The following is a 15,876-nucleotide window of genomic DNA, read 5'->3' as shown; positions in this document are numbered from 1 at the left end:
CGATCCCCGTCGGTGGGCCCATTGAGCCCATTGAGCTATTTTCCAGCCAGTGTACCACGACTGGTATATATGTACTACCCTGTCTGTGGGATGGTGCATATAAAATATCCCTTGCTGCTAATCGAAAAGAGTAGCCCATGAAGTGGCGACAGGGGGTTTCCTCTCTCAATATATGTGTGGGCTTTAACCATATATCTGACACCATATAACCGTAAATAAAATGTGTTGAGTGCGTCGTTAAATAAATCATTTCCTTCCTTCTTCCTTCCATCAAATTGTCTATTCTAGCTAAACCACGGAAATATAAATCCACGAAAATAAAGGATTTCACGGTATGGTCTCCTTCCGCTAGACACAATGTTAAAAGGCGCAGACCCAAGGTCTCACTACACAGATCACTTCTGGGTGAGAGTTGATTGATCACGGTCCACTATAGTTCCTAATTGTGACACATGTTATGGTTCACATATTCACTTCTAGGAAATGGTGAAGAATTAAAACAATATGTATGTTTAATGGTAAGCCTTCTGGCTGTATTTTGCCAATTTTATTTTGTAATATTGTGCATCGACCTTTTGGGACGTGGATATACAGCGCAAGTGACAGCCGGAGTGAATCGGTTAATGAACCACCTGTTCGGACCGGTACTACAGCCAGATGCGGTCATATAGCAAAACACTGAGACGGAAAAATTTAATGTTCTCAATTTTGGAGTGAAAATAAATGCTTAGTATATAATGTATGTTCGCAATGGTGTGTGTTGTTAGTGCCAACGAGAACCCGTTCTATTGGCAATCTTCGTTTGAAGTTGGGCAATTTAACATGGGTTTCAATGGCAGATGACATCTGTGTAGTGAGACCCAAGTACCAGCCCGTGGGCAATAAGCTCGAGTCACCTCTACCCCACTCCCCCCCCCCCCCCCCCCCCCACCATTATTGATATGTTGTAGGGGAAGTAATCGAGTTGAAAGCTAGAGAGGACTGTATGTAATACTTTGGCAATTGTCGACGACCAAATGGTAGCCAGCGTCTGTGTCTAAAATACATATTTCTCCAGTGTTCCACAACGGGTGTAACAAAGGCCGTGGTATGTGCTATCCTGTCTGTGGGATGGTGTATATAAAAGATCCCATGCTGCTAATCGAAAAGAGTAGCCCATGAAGTGGCAACAGCGGGTTTCCTCACTCAATATCTGTGTGGTCCTTAACTATATGTCCGACGCCATATAACCTTAAATAAAATGTGTTGAATGCGTCGTTAAATAAAACATTTCCTTCCTTCCTAAATCCGATGCCACAGAGCTTTAGGTTGATTATTCTCAAGTCCACTCATGACCTTACACTTACATATTATTAACTAGTACCAAGGTGTCACGTGGGCACACACTTTACTAGAGGTTACTTGAGCTACTGGACACTAAGTTAGTCAACCTATAAACCTGCAACACACATTTAGATAAGGTTATAACAGAGAGAAGCTAAAGTCGGTGATGTTTAAACAGGGAAATACCATTTAAAAATAACTAGAGCTTGTCTCAATAACCATTATTTCTCAGACGACCGTGCACTTTTAGAATTATTTAAAACAAAAACGCATTTTGGGCTTTTACAAAAACCAGAACCACTTTAGGTGTACGAAAATTAATATTCTAAATAATAAAATGTAACTACTTTAATTTAAATGATAAAAAAAAACCGGCTTTAACAGTGAAAAATACGTCGAAGAGTTTAAAAACTTGGATCTGTCACTTTTAAGTCAGGTACTGTTATTTTGAAGATAGGTATTGTTTAGTATTTTTCTGGGGAGAACTGCTCTTTTGCCCCTCCTCCGCTAGGTAAGGCCCTGGTTATTATTACTAACCTGTGGTATATAAAGAATAATACATGAGTGGGCGTTAGATACCATTTATTTTACAATAAATTGTTTTAAAACGTATGTAACAAGCGAACCACGAGGCCGGTAGCGATCCATCTCTTGTGTGTGGGAGACAGTGCGCACTCTCGAATTCCATTGGTTTGTATCTTTCTTCCAGAGCGACCATGGACAACGCGTCAACGACCAGTTACAGCTCCATGCTCTATATAAACAGTTAGTTCACATTTCACACCTTCATAGCTCTGCGGTCCGTTTGGACATCAGTGTATTTTAATTAGTCATACTAACTCAGGGCTCATGGACTCGGTGGTGGAAGCAGAAACACCTGGTTGTGGATCATCTTCGTACCAGGTGAGTTGTTTGGACCAAACACTAAAACCACGTTTAAGATTAGACTTTTTGTTTTTTTAACGACACCACTAAAGCACATTGATTAATCAATCATCGGCTACTAGATGTCAAACATTTGGTAATCAGACACGTAGTCATCAGAGGAAACCTGCTACATTTGTTTTTCTAATGCAGCAGGGGATCTTTTGTATATACTGTCCCACAAACAGGAAAACACATACTACAGCCTTTGACCAGTTGTGCGTCTGTTGGCCCGTTGGGCCGTTTCTCGTTCTAGCCAGTGCACTACGACAGGTATATCAAAGGCCGTTATATGTGCTATCCTGTCTATAGGATGGTGTATATAAAAGATCCCCTGCTACTAATGGGCAAATGTAGCGGGTTTCCTCTCTAAGACTACATGTCAAAATTACCAAATGTTTGACATCCAATAGCCGATGATTAATAAAGCAATGTGCTCTAGTGGTGTCGTTAAACAAAACAAAGTTCTTTTTTAAAATTATAATTGCACATAAATGTATATTATTTTTGTTATTTTGTTTTCTTTTCAGAGCACGAAAAAGGGAAACTACTGACCAAATAATAATAATAGTAGTAGTTGTAGTAGTAGTAGTAGTAGTAGTAGTAGTAGTAGTAGTAGTAGTAGTAGTAGTAGTAGTAGTAGTAGTAGTAGTAGTAGTAGTAGTAGTAATAATAATAATAAATAAGTAAATATCCCTGAGTTATTTGTGCAAATATTGAGTTTGGTTTCGATTAATATAGAGTTATATATCTCAAATGAATATAAACAATGCGAATAATGCTTTATCTTTAATACTGCACCTACGACATTAACTGAATTTTAGCTTCTGTTGGTTTTTTTATTTGTTTGTTGTTGTTTGTTTGTTTGTTGTTTTTGTTTTAAAGACTTTTACTCAGTGTATCCATTTTTCTTTCAGGATGCCTTGTCTATTGTGAGAAGTCTGACACCAGATAAGACAGATATAGGATTTAGACAACACATTATTTCATTCATGATGAAGGCGCTCAAAGTGTGTGACATAAAGGTAAATTACAAAGGCAGTACCAGGGAAATATTTTAGGTGTATGGGGGATGGGGGTGGGGAGGGACCAAGAAAGGTACATGGGCGAACTCCTTAAAAGGGTACTCAATAAAAGTTTAGCATTCGGGAAATGAAAATTGTAAATAAATTGTCAAAAAGGGGCACTTAGAGTACGATGTTTTGGTGGAGATTTTTTTTTTTTTTTTTTGGGGGGGGGGGGGGGTCCCCAGTTCCACACCCATGGATCCGCCCTTGAATTAATTCAAATACAGTTACAGGTACTAGGTTTGGCGAGTAAGCAGTGTAAAATATGTTCAGCTATAACAGCTTCTTGCTTAAATTATCAAGCTTGGTAAATTATCTATGTTTCTGGACATTATTTGCTGGCTCATCAAGTTTCGGTACTTCCAAAGAAGATACTCTCATAAGCGTTTATTGATTGATTGATTGATTGATTAATTGACTGAAAAGTGCAGTCGCTATTATTGTACAATTTAATGTTTGTAATTAGGAGAGGGCCTTTTAAGTTGGATAACTTGTGCCTAATCCTTTTGTGTGTGTGTGTGTGTGTGTGTGTGTGTGTGTGTGTGTGTGTGTGTGTGTTTTCAATCAAAGACGATACGTCTCGGATATTAAAACTAAGCATTTAAAATCCAAAAATGCCGCCATGCACTTTGATCTATAAATGTTTCATTAATATTTTGCACAACATACCTTGAACACCTATCCTGGTGTTTATATATTATGTCAGGGAGGTTTAGCAGCCACACCCTTTTCTGTCCTGGACGAAGGAGCCGACCGAGGCTGGCACCTGTGCCCAGGACAGGCGTGCGCTACAACAGCTTGCCCTGAATGTGCACGTTAATTCTCTTGAATTGAATTGAAATTGGCAACCACACCACTATTGTTAGAGATTATGATAGGTAACCTTACAATCGTAAATAATCCGTTATCAGATCAACAACATATACACATTTTAAAGGAACATTCCTGAGTTTGCTGCATTGTAAGATGTTTCCGACTAATAAAATAGTTCTACGATTAATCTTACATATTAAATATATTTTCTTGTTTAGAATATCAGTGTCTATATATTCAATGTGTTTCTGGTCGTCTTAATATTTGTAAGAAGATCAAACTGGATTTTGTCTTCAAATAATTTCGTTCGGAAAAAATATATTTTAAGAAATAAAATGAAATTTAACCTAGTACAAATATTAGAACGATTTAATATACATCCACTAATATTTTATACAGAAATATATATTTGATATGTAATTACAATCGTTAAAACGTCTCTTATAGTCGATAACATCTTAAAAACTGCAGCAAACTCAGAAATGTCCCTTTAAGACGTTCTTTGTTTACTTTCTATTATCACAGCAAATGCCGTGGCAAAGTATCAGTGTATATATATATATATATATATATATATATATATATATATATATATATATATATATATATATATATATATATATACTGGTGTGTTTCTAATGGAGTTCAGTATATTTCCGATGTCATACAATTAAAGCAAGATGATATTTCGCTAGAATGTGCGTGTTTGTGTTTTTAGCTGGAAGATATTGATAAGCTGCCAATTATTCACATCACTGGAACAAAGGGGAAAGGATCGACATCGGCATTTTGTGAAAGTATTCTCAGAAACAGCGGATACAAGACTGGATTTTTCAGGTATCTGTATGTAGCTCAGTGGTAAAACAATCTAATTATGATACTGTCTAGAGTTCTCAGAAACAGCGGATACAAGACTGGATTTTTCAGGTATCTGTACGTAGCTCAGTGGTAGAACAATCTAATTATGATACTATCTAGAGTATTCTCAGACACAGCGGGTACAAGACTGGATTTTTCAGGTATCTGTACGTAGCTCAGTGGTAGAACAATCTAAGTATGATAATATCTAGAGAATTCTCAGACACAGCGGATACAAGACTGGATTTTTCAGGTATCTGTACGTAGCTCAGTGGTAGAACAATCTAAGTATGATAATATCTAGAGTATTCTCAGACGCAGCGGATACAAGACTGGATTTTTCAGATATCTGTATGTAGCTCAGTGGTAGAACAATCTCATTATAATAATATCTGGAGTATTCTCAGACACAGCGGGTACAAGACTGGATTTTTAAGGTATCTGTATGTAGCTTAGTGATAGTAGAGAAATTTAATAATTATTTTAAAAACACCTAGTGTGTTTACAACGGATCCATTACTTTATTTCGATAAAAGTAACCTACCTTGGTACAACGGGTTTCTTCGCTCAGCCTAGACCAAGTGTTCAGTATCTGTACATTAGCCACAAATGGTCATGTGTTAACGTGTCATTAACCAGTCATTTATTTCCTTTTAATTCAAAGGCGGTGCTTTTGCTAGTGCATATACAATACACATTTCTGAGGGGAAGATCTAGGAAGAGGGTGTTTACGTTCAATAAGTTAGGCTGTCAAACTGTAGCAGGTGGTATAGCACCAGCGAAACTTATAGAGGCAGCATACTTGAGAATGATATATTGTACTGTGTGTGAATCCAGCAAAATCTAGAAAAACAGAATACCCAGCACACTTGGAAATGTTATATTGTACTGTGTGTGAATCCCCCAAAAACCCTAGCACACTTAAATTCAAAGAGCTGTTTAATTGTAATAGCATATGCACCCTCTGTAAAATGTCAAAATTCATTTATGAAATTACAAGTAAATTCAGTAAACCATAGACCGACACCTCCAATATCATCTGATACTTTTAAAATAATGTCTTGTAAAAATCGTTCTGCTATATTTTATTATCTTATCAACATGTCTTTATTTTAAAATGTGTATATAGCTATTCTGAATTACGTTTGTGCATATTCTACCAAGAACTCCTGTTGTCACCGTGTTACTGTAATAACTGTTGTACAATAATTGCTCATGTGCTGTCGTTTGACGGCCTGAGTGTACTGAAATAAAGTTTTAAAAGTTTCAAACTGCTAGTTTTTGATTTAGTAAACTAGTCTGGCAGTCCTCTTTGTGGCGGTGCAAGAAGTATGAATTATCCAGTAAAGGATCTCCTCGGGAGTGGCTGTCCTCCTATAGACGAGGCACTAGATAGAGATTGATGGAATAAACCACTATTTTGCAAAATACCCATTGGACTGCGTTGTGCAGAGGTGAGTCTTAGTCACGAATAACGATTTTGTCGTTCAGATACAATACATTTAAATATTTCTGATAGTCCTTTAAAGCGACAGTCCCTAGTTTTTAAACACTAACGCATAGTTTTCACTATTAGAGCCGTTTATGATCACTGAAATCAAACATTACTTATATTTTATTCTTTAGATTATCCATTTCTGTACAGCCGAAGTGTCTCTGGTCATCCTGGTGTTTCTAATACCACAAAATACATTTTAAATATTTTTAAAATGCACGTGCGTCTGAGAAGTAACGGCTATAGAGTCGAGTTTTGGTTTATTTTAAAGGGTATTTTACCGTTTTAATGTCACAGACTTTGTTTCACTCTGTTGTAACGTTATCTGTATGTGTTACAGGTTTGTAAATTAACTAAACTTAGTGTCCATGTTTGCGAGTTGAAACTATGGTCTGCGCCTTTAAGTTTTAAAGTCTCTCACAACTCCACAGGAGTGGCTTGTGTACTTTTATTGCTGTATTGTTGTATTATTACTGTTGAACACTTGTTTTTATTTTAATCTGTACACAAGGTGAGACGTAAATCTGTCAATAATTATTTAGTTGTTAAAAAGGTGCTGTTAGTCTGGACGATGCTATAGTGGCAGGCTGGCAACACCCTCAAGACAGTCATGTAACGGTGCTGTCTTCTGATGTGTCATCAGATATAGAGATTATTACCAGGGTGTTTTTCTGTATCGTCAATATCATACATTAGGGATACAAATTGCATTATGCGAACGTCTGGCAAGCATAATACATCATTTTTATTCCTAGTATATATTGACGATACCGAAACACACGAGGGTAATACTCTCTTTATCATAAACTTTCAAGCTTAATACAACGTGTGTTTGTAAACTGTATACGTAACTTTAATTCCAGTCAGCCATTACTCTATATTCAAATGACGTAAGAATATGTGACGCAATGTCTTTTTGAAGGAAAATGACGTCAAACTCGAATGATATCTTTTGGATGTTCTTACGTAAAAATAAACTAGTGCTTAACGCGCCGTGACCTCGACTAATTTACATCTAATTTGCAAAGTTATCAAATTCTGAAAGTATGTCATCTGAAAAATATCACATACCGTGATTACACTGGATATGCTAGAATATGTATAATATTTATATATCTATATCTATACATATATCCTATTTCTAGCTCTCCTTCCATGGTCAAATACAATGAGAGATTTCGAATCAACGGCCAGCCTCTTTCTGACGAAGACTTCTGCACTTACTTCTTCGACGTCTACAACAAAATAGAACCCTTAGTGGTATATATGTGTATATGTATATATTAGTCTTTTATTACCAACATGCCATAACGTAAACAGTTGCTTAATTATCGTTTATCTCGCCTTCATGTAAAATTCTTTAATCTCATTGGTTGTTTGCCGTTGGACAAATCCCTTATACCCCTGTGGGCGGAGCCAAATTCTCTTATACCCCGTCTGTAATTTCCAACAGTTTCCAGCCACCCCAGTTAATGCTAAAGCAATAATTAGATTATAAATAACATTGATCAAGTATACATAATTAATTTTATTTTTACTATAAAATACATTATTTCAATACTTTTAAAAGCTGCAATGTTGAACTCGGCCACCTAATTACGGTCGTGGTGTTATTGTATTAATGCGCGATTAGCAACAGTTGGTTTTTGGGTTTTTAAAACATATTTTAAAATTTGTTACTACATACATTTCTGATAAAAAAATATATATATTTTTTTTTATTAATATCTGTTTCAGACAATTTCGTATTACAAACATTTGAAATTAAAAACTCGTTTATCGATGGAACTATTTTTCGTCACTGGCAAGCGGTTTCGTTCGCGTCCGCGTGGTACGGCTCCGTTAATAAATTGTTAACAGTTATTGTCTGGCGTTATTTTGATTATTTGGCTATATGGTTTAACATGTCGGCAAGATAAATTCGTTGTAGAAGCATCTCTCGGGGTATATGGCTTTTTATGTACCCTCTGTGTGCTCTTTTACCCCCTCGCCTTCGGCTCGGGGTAAAAGGACACACAGAGGGTACATAAAAAGCCATATACCCCTCGTGATGCTTCTACAAGTTATAATGTTTCGAGTTATTATTATTATTATTATTATTATTTTTATTTTATTATTTATTATTATTATTATATTATTATTATTATTATTGTAACATTTTCTATTTAACCTACCTCTTCTCTCTCTCTCTCTCTCTCTCTCTCTCTCTCTCTCTCTCTCTCTCTCTCTCTCTCTCTCTCTCTCTCTCTCTCTCTCTCTCTCTCTCTCTCTCTCTCTCTCTCTCGTAACCAACCTTATGATTCTCTTTTCAATATGACCGCCGTAACCAGAATTTCGTCCATCCTCACTTTCGTACCACGTGCGATAATTCATACCGTAAATATAATAGTATATGCGCCTGTTATATTGGTATTATAATTTATACCGTACATATAACAGTATATGCGCATATTACATTATTATTATTAATATTATTATTATTATTATTATTATTATCATTATTATTTATTTATGTTTTAATGTGCCTTAGCCATATTGTTATTTATTCTATAACTATAACCCTGTCATAAAACCATTTGATGTTTACCATTATTAACCCGGGCTTTTTCTTTCTGGCGGGGGGGGGGGGGGGGGGGGGGGGGTGCTATCAATTGGTCATTTGTTTACAAGTCGATGTATATCTGTATATCTGAACGTGACATTTTGATGAGATTTAGTTAAAGTGTGCGTCGTTAAACTACTTTTGGGCTAATCGAGATATAGTCATATTACCGATGTATGCGACTTTACATATTAAACATGGATTAACATTTTATAGTTATAGATTAAACAGAATCCGCCATTCGTGAATTTTGTCTCTGCAAAGCCGATGAACATAAACTTGATTGATATTTTCCATATTGAAAACAAACAAACACTGGTGATGCATCCTCTATTTCTTTCAAACTCGTTGGAGAGTGATTTGGTATCACACAGTGATATCACACGTGTGGAAGGTCAATTTAAAAGAAATCTGATTGGTTGTTCCAATATAACGACTCGGATGCGGGCTACGATTTCACCGGTGTGTTATAAAAAATATTTGTTTTTAAACAGACTTGTTACATCATGGGTTTCTTCTGATGATTACGTGTTAGAATTACCAAATGTTTGACATCCAATAGCCGATGATAAATAAATGATGTGCTCTAGTGATGTCGTTAAACAAAACAAACTTTTTTCTTTTATATTTGTAGAAAGACATGCTAGATAGAGAAATGTCGGCGTTTTTTTTATTTTTCACAACCATGGCTTTCACCGTGTTCATTAAAGAAAAAGTCGATGTACTTGTGATGGAAGTTGGTATTGGTGGACAGAACGACTGCACGAATGTCATTCGATCCCCAGTTGTATGTGGAGTTACTTCCCTTGGATTAGAACACACTGATAAGCTAGGCAACACGATAGAGAAAATAGCGTGGCATAAAGCGGGGATTTTTAAGGTAAATTCAAGTGACATACTTAGTACAGTTGCAGTTCAAACCAAAGAATGAGAGAGAGAGAGAGAGAGAGAGAGAGAGAGAGAGAGAGGAGAGAGAGAGAGAGAGAGAGAGAGAGAGAGAGAGAGAGAGAGAGAGAGAGAGAGAGAGAGAGAGGGGCATACAGATAGACAGACAGACAGAGACAGACACACAGACAGAGAGATACACAGCGACAGAGAGATGGGGTGAGAGGGTAGAGAGAGGGGGTTTGAGATAGATAGTGAAAGAGAGGGGAGAGAGAGAGAGAGAGAGAGAGAGAGAGAGAGAGAGAGAGAGAGAGAGAGAGAGAGAGAGAGAGAGAGAGAGAGAGAGAGAGAGAGAGAGAGAGAGACAAATCATATGGCTTTAATGGTCTTCCGTATGTTAGGCTTATGTATAATGGACGGGTTTTTTTTTTTTTTTCAGAAGGGAGTTCCCGCTCTGACTGTCAGTCAGCCACCAGAAGCCGACGCCGTTCTCTTAGAGCGATCACAGGAGATTGGGGTCAGTCTTCATTAAAGCAGCAATATCGACTTTTAGTTGAATATTTTAAAACAAAATATTATTACACTGAGGTCGTTCTCTTTAAGTGATCACAGAATATTGGGGTCAGTCTTCATTAAAGCAGCAACATCGAGTATTACTTGAATATTTACACATTTAATAAAGATTAATAATCCAACGACGTGAGAATTTAATTAAAAAGTAAGCGCCATCTTCAGTAATAAATGTTAACCCGTGACGCGCCATTATTATGCTGGCTGCTGTCTCCAATCTTTGCCACATACAACTGACATTCGCGTGTAGCCTTCTTTTAATAATTATTTATATTTCTGTACCTACTACCCCGTCCAAAACCTTCTTCAACGGCCATGTTGTAATTGTGAATCGTGTTTCAACACTACTTCCCCGTCCACAATCTTCTTCAACGGCCGTGTTGTAATTGTGAATCGTGTTTCAACTCTACAGCTGACATATTTATATTTGTTTATAGTATGCTTACTACTACTTCACCTCAGTACCGTGTTATAGTGTTTGTTGTTTACGTCTACTCTAGGCACCTCTATACCGTGTTATAGTTTTTGTTTTTTACGTCTACTCTAGGCACCTCTGTACTGTGTTATAGTGTTTGTTGTTTACGTCTACTCTAGGCACCTCTGTACCGTGTTACAGTGTTTGTTGTTTACGTCTGCTCTAGCCACCTCTGTACCGTGTTATAGTGTTTGTTGTTTACGTCTACTCCAGGCATCTCTGTACCGGGTCCCGACACTACACGAGTTCTGTGCCACGGGTCAACAGATACGTTTGGGTATCGAAGGAAACGTTCAGTTCGTGAACGCGGGACTCGCTCTACAACTGTGTCGGGTATTTATACACAGAACCAACAAAGGTCAGTAGAAATGAACTTCTAGACACCACTAGAGTACATTAGTTTATGAATTATCGGCAAGCTGTCAAACATTTGATAATTCCAATAGACACCACTAGAGTACATTAGTTTATGAATTATCGGCAAGCTGTCAAACATTTGATAATTCCAATAGACACCACTAGAGTACATTAGTTTATGAATCATCGGCAAGCTGTCAAACATTTGATAATTCCGATAGACACCACTAGAGTACATTAGTTTATGAATCATCGGCAAGCTGTCAAACATTTGATAATTCCGATATACACCACTAGAGTACATTAGTTTATGAATCATCGGCAAGCTGTCAAACATTTGATAATTCCAATAGACACCACTAGAGTACATTAGTTTATGAATCATCGGCAAGCTGTCAAACATTTGATAATTCCAATAGACACCACTAGAGTACATTTGTTTATGAATCATCGGCAAGCTGTCAAACATTTGATAATTCCAATAGACACCACTAGAGTACATTAGTTTATGTCAAACATTTGATAATTCCGAGTTTACGACACAATTTTAGAGGCAACTCATTACAGTTTCCGTCATTGGCGTCAGTGTTTTTAATATGCATTTCCCACAGACAGTATTACAGCCACTGCATCACAACTGGTTAAAAGGCCGTGATATGTGCTTTCCTGTCTGTGGGGAAATGCGTGTAAAAGATACCTTACAGCTTTAGGAAAAATGTGACGGGTTTCCTCTCATGACTATGTATCAGAATTACCAAGTGTTTGACATTCAATAGCTGATGATAAATTAGTCAATGTTCTGTAGTGGTGTCGTTAAACAAAACCACAATTCCCACGGATAGGACAGAACATACCACGACTCACGACGTTTAATAGTCTAGCCCAGACTGTCTGGGGTGGGAAAACCTCAATCAGAGATTGGGTCAACCGCGAGGTTTCTATCCTTCGACCAAAGCACCTCAGACGAGCATTCTTACAACTGAGCTAATTCACCCGATCCTCTCCACTACTACTGCTATATTTGTTGTGTGCTTATATCGAAATAAGGTTCAAATACGCTATCCTGGGCACACACCTCAGTTGTCTGGGCTGTCTGTCCAGGACGATGGGTTGATGGTTACTTGTTAGTGATTTGTAAGAGACACATCGATGTAATGGCCTTACTACCCACTGAGCCGTCAAAACTCGCTCTGGGTGGAAGCTGGCACCTGGATGCGAGCCCAGTACCTACCAGCCTTTAGTCCATTATAAAAATCACAACACCAAAGGCCAAAGTAAATATACTACTACTACTACTACTACTACCACCACCACCACTACTGCTGCTGATGCTGCTACTGCTACTACTGCTGCTGCTACTATAACTACTACTACAACTACTACTACTACTATTACCACTACTACTAGTAGTAGTGCTGCTGCTACTACTACTACTACTGCTCCTACTACTACTACTACTACTGCTGCTACTACTACTACTGCTGCTGGTGCTGATACTATTACTACTACTACAACTACTACTACTACTATTACCACTACTACTACTAGTAGTAGTGCTTCTGCTACTACTACTACTACTACTGCTGCTGCTACTATAACTACTACTACTACTACTGCTCCTACTACTACTACTACTACTGCTGCTGGTGCTGATACTATTACTACTACTACAACTACTACTACTACTATTACCACTACTACTACTAGTAGTAGTGCTTCTGCTGCTACTACTACTACTGCTGCTACTACTACTAATACTACTGCTGCTGCTACTATTACTACTACTACAACTACTACTACCACTACTACTACAACTACTACTACTACTACTATTACCACTATTACTACTAGTAGTAGTGCTGCTGCTACTACTACTACTACTGCTGCTACTACTACTACTACTACTGCTGCTGGTGCTGCTACTATTACTACTACTACAACTACTACTACTACTATTACCACTATTACTACTAGTAGTAGTGCTGCTGCTACTACTACTACTACTGCTGCTACTACTACCACTACTACTACTACTACTACTACTGCTGGTGCTGATACTATTACTACTACTACAACTACTACTACTACTACTACTACTGCTACTACTACTAATACTACTACTACTGCTGCTGCTACTACTAATACTACTACTACTACTACTACTACTACTGCTGGTGCTGATACTATTACTACTACTACAACTACTACTACTACTGCTGCTACTACTACTAATACTACTACTACTGCTGCTGCTACTAATAATACTACTACTATTAATACTACTGCTACTACTACTGCTGCTACTACTACTAATACTACTACTGTTGCTGCTGCTACTAATAATACTACTACTATTAATACTACTGCTACTACTACTGCTGCTACTACTACTAATACTACTACTGTTGCTGCTGCTACTAATAATACTACTACTATTAATACTACTACTACTACTACTGCTACTACTACTACTAATACTACTACTGTTGCTGCTGCTACTAATAATACTACTACTATTAATACTACTGCTACTACTACTACTACTACTATTAATACTACTGCTACTACTACTACTACTACTATTAATACTACTGCTACTACTACTACTACTACTACTATTAATACTACTGCTACTACTACTACTACTACTATTAATACTACTGCTACTAATACTACTACTACTATTAATACTACTGCTACTACTGCTACTACTACTGCTGCTACTACTACTAATACTACTACTGTTGCTGCTGCTACTAATAATACTACTACTATTAATACTACTGATACTACTACTACTACTACTACAACTATTACTACTACAACTACTACAACTGCTGCTGCTGCTGCTACTGCTACTACTGCTACTGCTACTACTACTGCTGCTGCTGCTGCTGCTACTACTACTACTACTATTACCACCACTGCTGCTGCTGCTACTGCTACTACTACTACTACTACTACTACTACTACTACTACTACTACTGCTGCTGCTGCTGCTACTGCTACTGCTACTGCTACTGCTGCTACTGCTACTGCTACTGCTACTACTACTGCTGCTGCTGCTACTACTACTACTATTACTATTACCACTACTACTACTACTAGTAGTACTACTGCTGCTACTACTACTACTGCTGCTACTACTACTACTGCTGCTACTACTACTACTGTTGCTGCTGCTACTATTACTACTACTGCTAATATTACTACTACTGCTGCTGCTGCTACTACTACTACTGCTAATATTACCACCATAAACTACTACTACTACTACTACTACTACTACTGCTACCACTACTGCTGCTGCTGCTGCTACTACTACTACCACTACTACTATTACTATTACTATTACTACTACTACTATTAATACTACTACTACTATTAATAATACTGCTACTACTACTACTACTACTACTACTACTATTAATACTACTACTACTACTTCTACTACTATTACTACTACTACTACTACTACTACTACTACTACTACTATTACTACTACTACTACTACTACAACTACAAATACTACTACTACTACTACTACTACTACTACTACAACAACTACAACAACTACTACAACTACTACTGCTACTACTACTACAGCTACTACAACTACTACTACCACTACTACTACTACTACTACTACTGTTACCACTACTACTACTAGTTGTACTGCTGCTGCTACTACTACTACAACTACTACTACTACTACTACTACTACTTCTACTGCTACTACTACTACAACTACTACTTCTACTGCTACTACTACTATTGTTGCTGCTTCTGCTACTAATACTACTACTATTAATACTACTGCTACTACTACTACTACTACTACTACTACTACTGATGATCATCATCATCATGATGATAATACATGTAACAATAAAATACAGTGCTAAACAACAAAATATGTTTCTCTTTTCCCCCAGAAAATCAGTATGTCTATGATGTGTTGTCTGTATCCAGTGTGAAGGACATTCCTCTGTTACCTGTCTATCAACTCAGCCCTGTCGAAACTGAAGGTAAGTTTTAGTTTGGTCCTGGTATAAAAATCGTCAAACATCCACTGTCTGTATTGTGCATCAATAGATTTCCAAACGTAATTACTAGTAACAGTGGCAGTCCTCTTCATTGGCTGTCAAATGGTGTATTGTCCAGTAAAGGGTATCCTTGGGAGTGGCTGTCCTCCTATAGACGAGACGCTAGATAGAGATTCATGGAATCATCATCTGTTTTGCAAAAAGCCCATTCGATTCGGCAATGTACAGAGATACGGTCTTAATGGCGGATAACGGTTTTGTTGCTCAATTTTAGAGTAATCGTTTCAAGCTGTGATAAAAGGCATAAAAATACAGTGCACGATACTTTACGAATATTCACATTGATTAATCAGCATATCTGATGTTGCAAATAAGTTATCCACCTTGCTGGATCTGTTCAACTGACTGGGTTTTTTTCTCGTTCCAACCAGTGCACCACAGCTGGTCAAAAGCCGTGCTAT

The 15,876-nt window shown here is 37.3% G+C and overlaps 1 protein-coding gene across 1 annotated transcript in view; it reads left to right on the top strand.

Moving 5' to 3' along the window:
* The first annotated feature begins 2,172 nt into the window (after positions 1-2,172).
* LOC121387189 (folylpolyglutamate synthase, mitochondrial-like) overlaps positions 2,173-15,876 on the top strand; it is a 40,739-nt gene continuing 27,035 nt past the window's right edge. Inside the window, exons 1-6 of the mRNA XM_041518215.1 lie at positions 2,173-2,226; positions 3,165-3,272; positions 4,846-4,964; positions 7,626-7,737; positions 9,717-9,962; positions 10,407-10,484. Coding sequence (XP_041374149.1) covers positions 2,173-2,226; positions 3,165-3,272; positions 4,846-4,964; positions 7,626-7,737; positions 9,717-9,962; positions 10,407-10,484 — 717 coding nt within the window. The remainder of the gene's footprint in view (positions 2,227-3,164; positions 3,273-4,845; positions 4,965-7,625; positions 7,738-9,716; positions 9,963-10,406; positions 10,485-15,876) is intronic.

The sequence above is a fragment of the Gigantopelta aegis genome, chromosome 13, assembly GCF_016097555.1.
Source record: "Gigantopelta aegis isolate Gae_Host chromosome 13, Gae_host_genome, whole genome shotgun sequence".
Taxonomy (NCBI): domain Eukaryota; kingdom Metazoa; phylum Mollusca; class Gastropoda; order Neomphalida; family Peltospiridae; genus Gigantopelta; species Gigantopelta aegis.
This window is presented reverse-complemented; position numbering and strand designations above follow the sequence as displayed.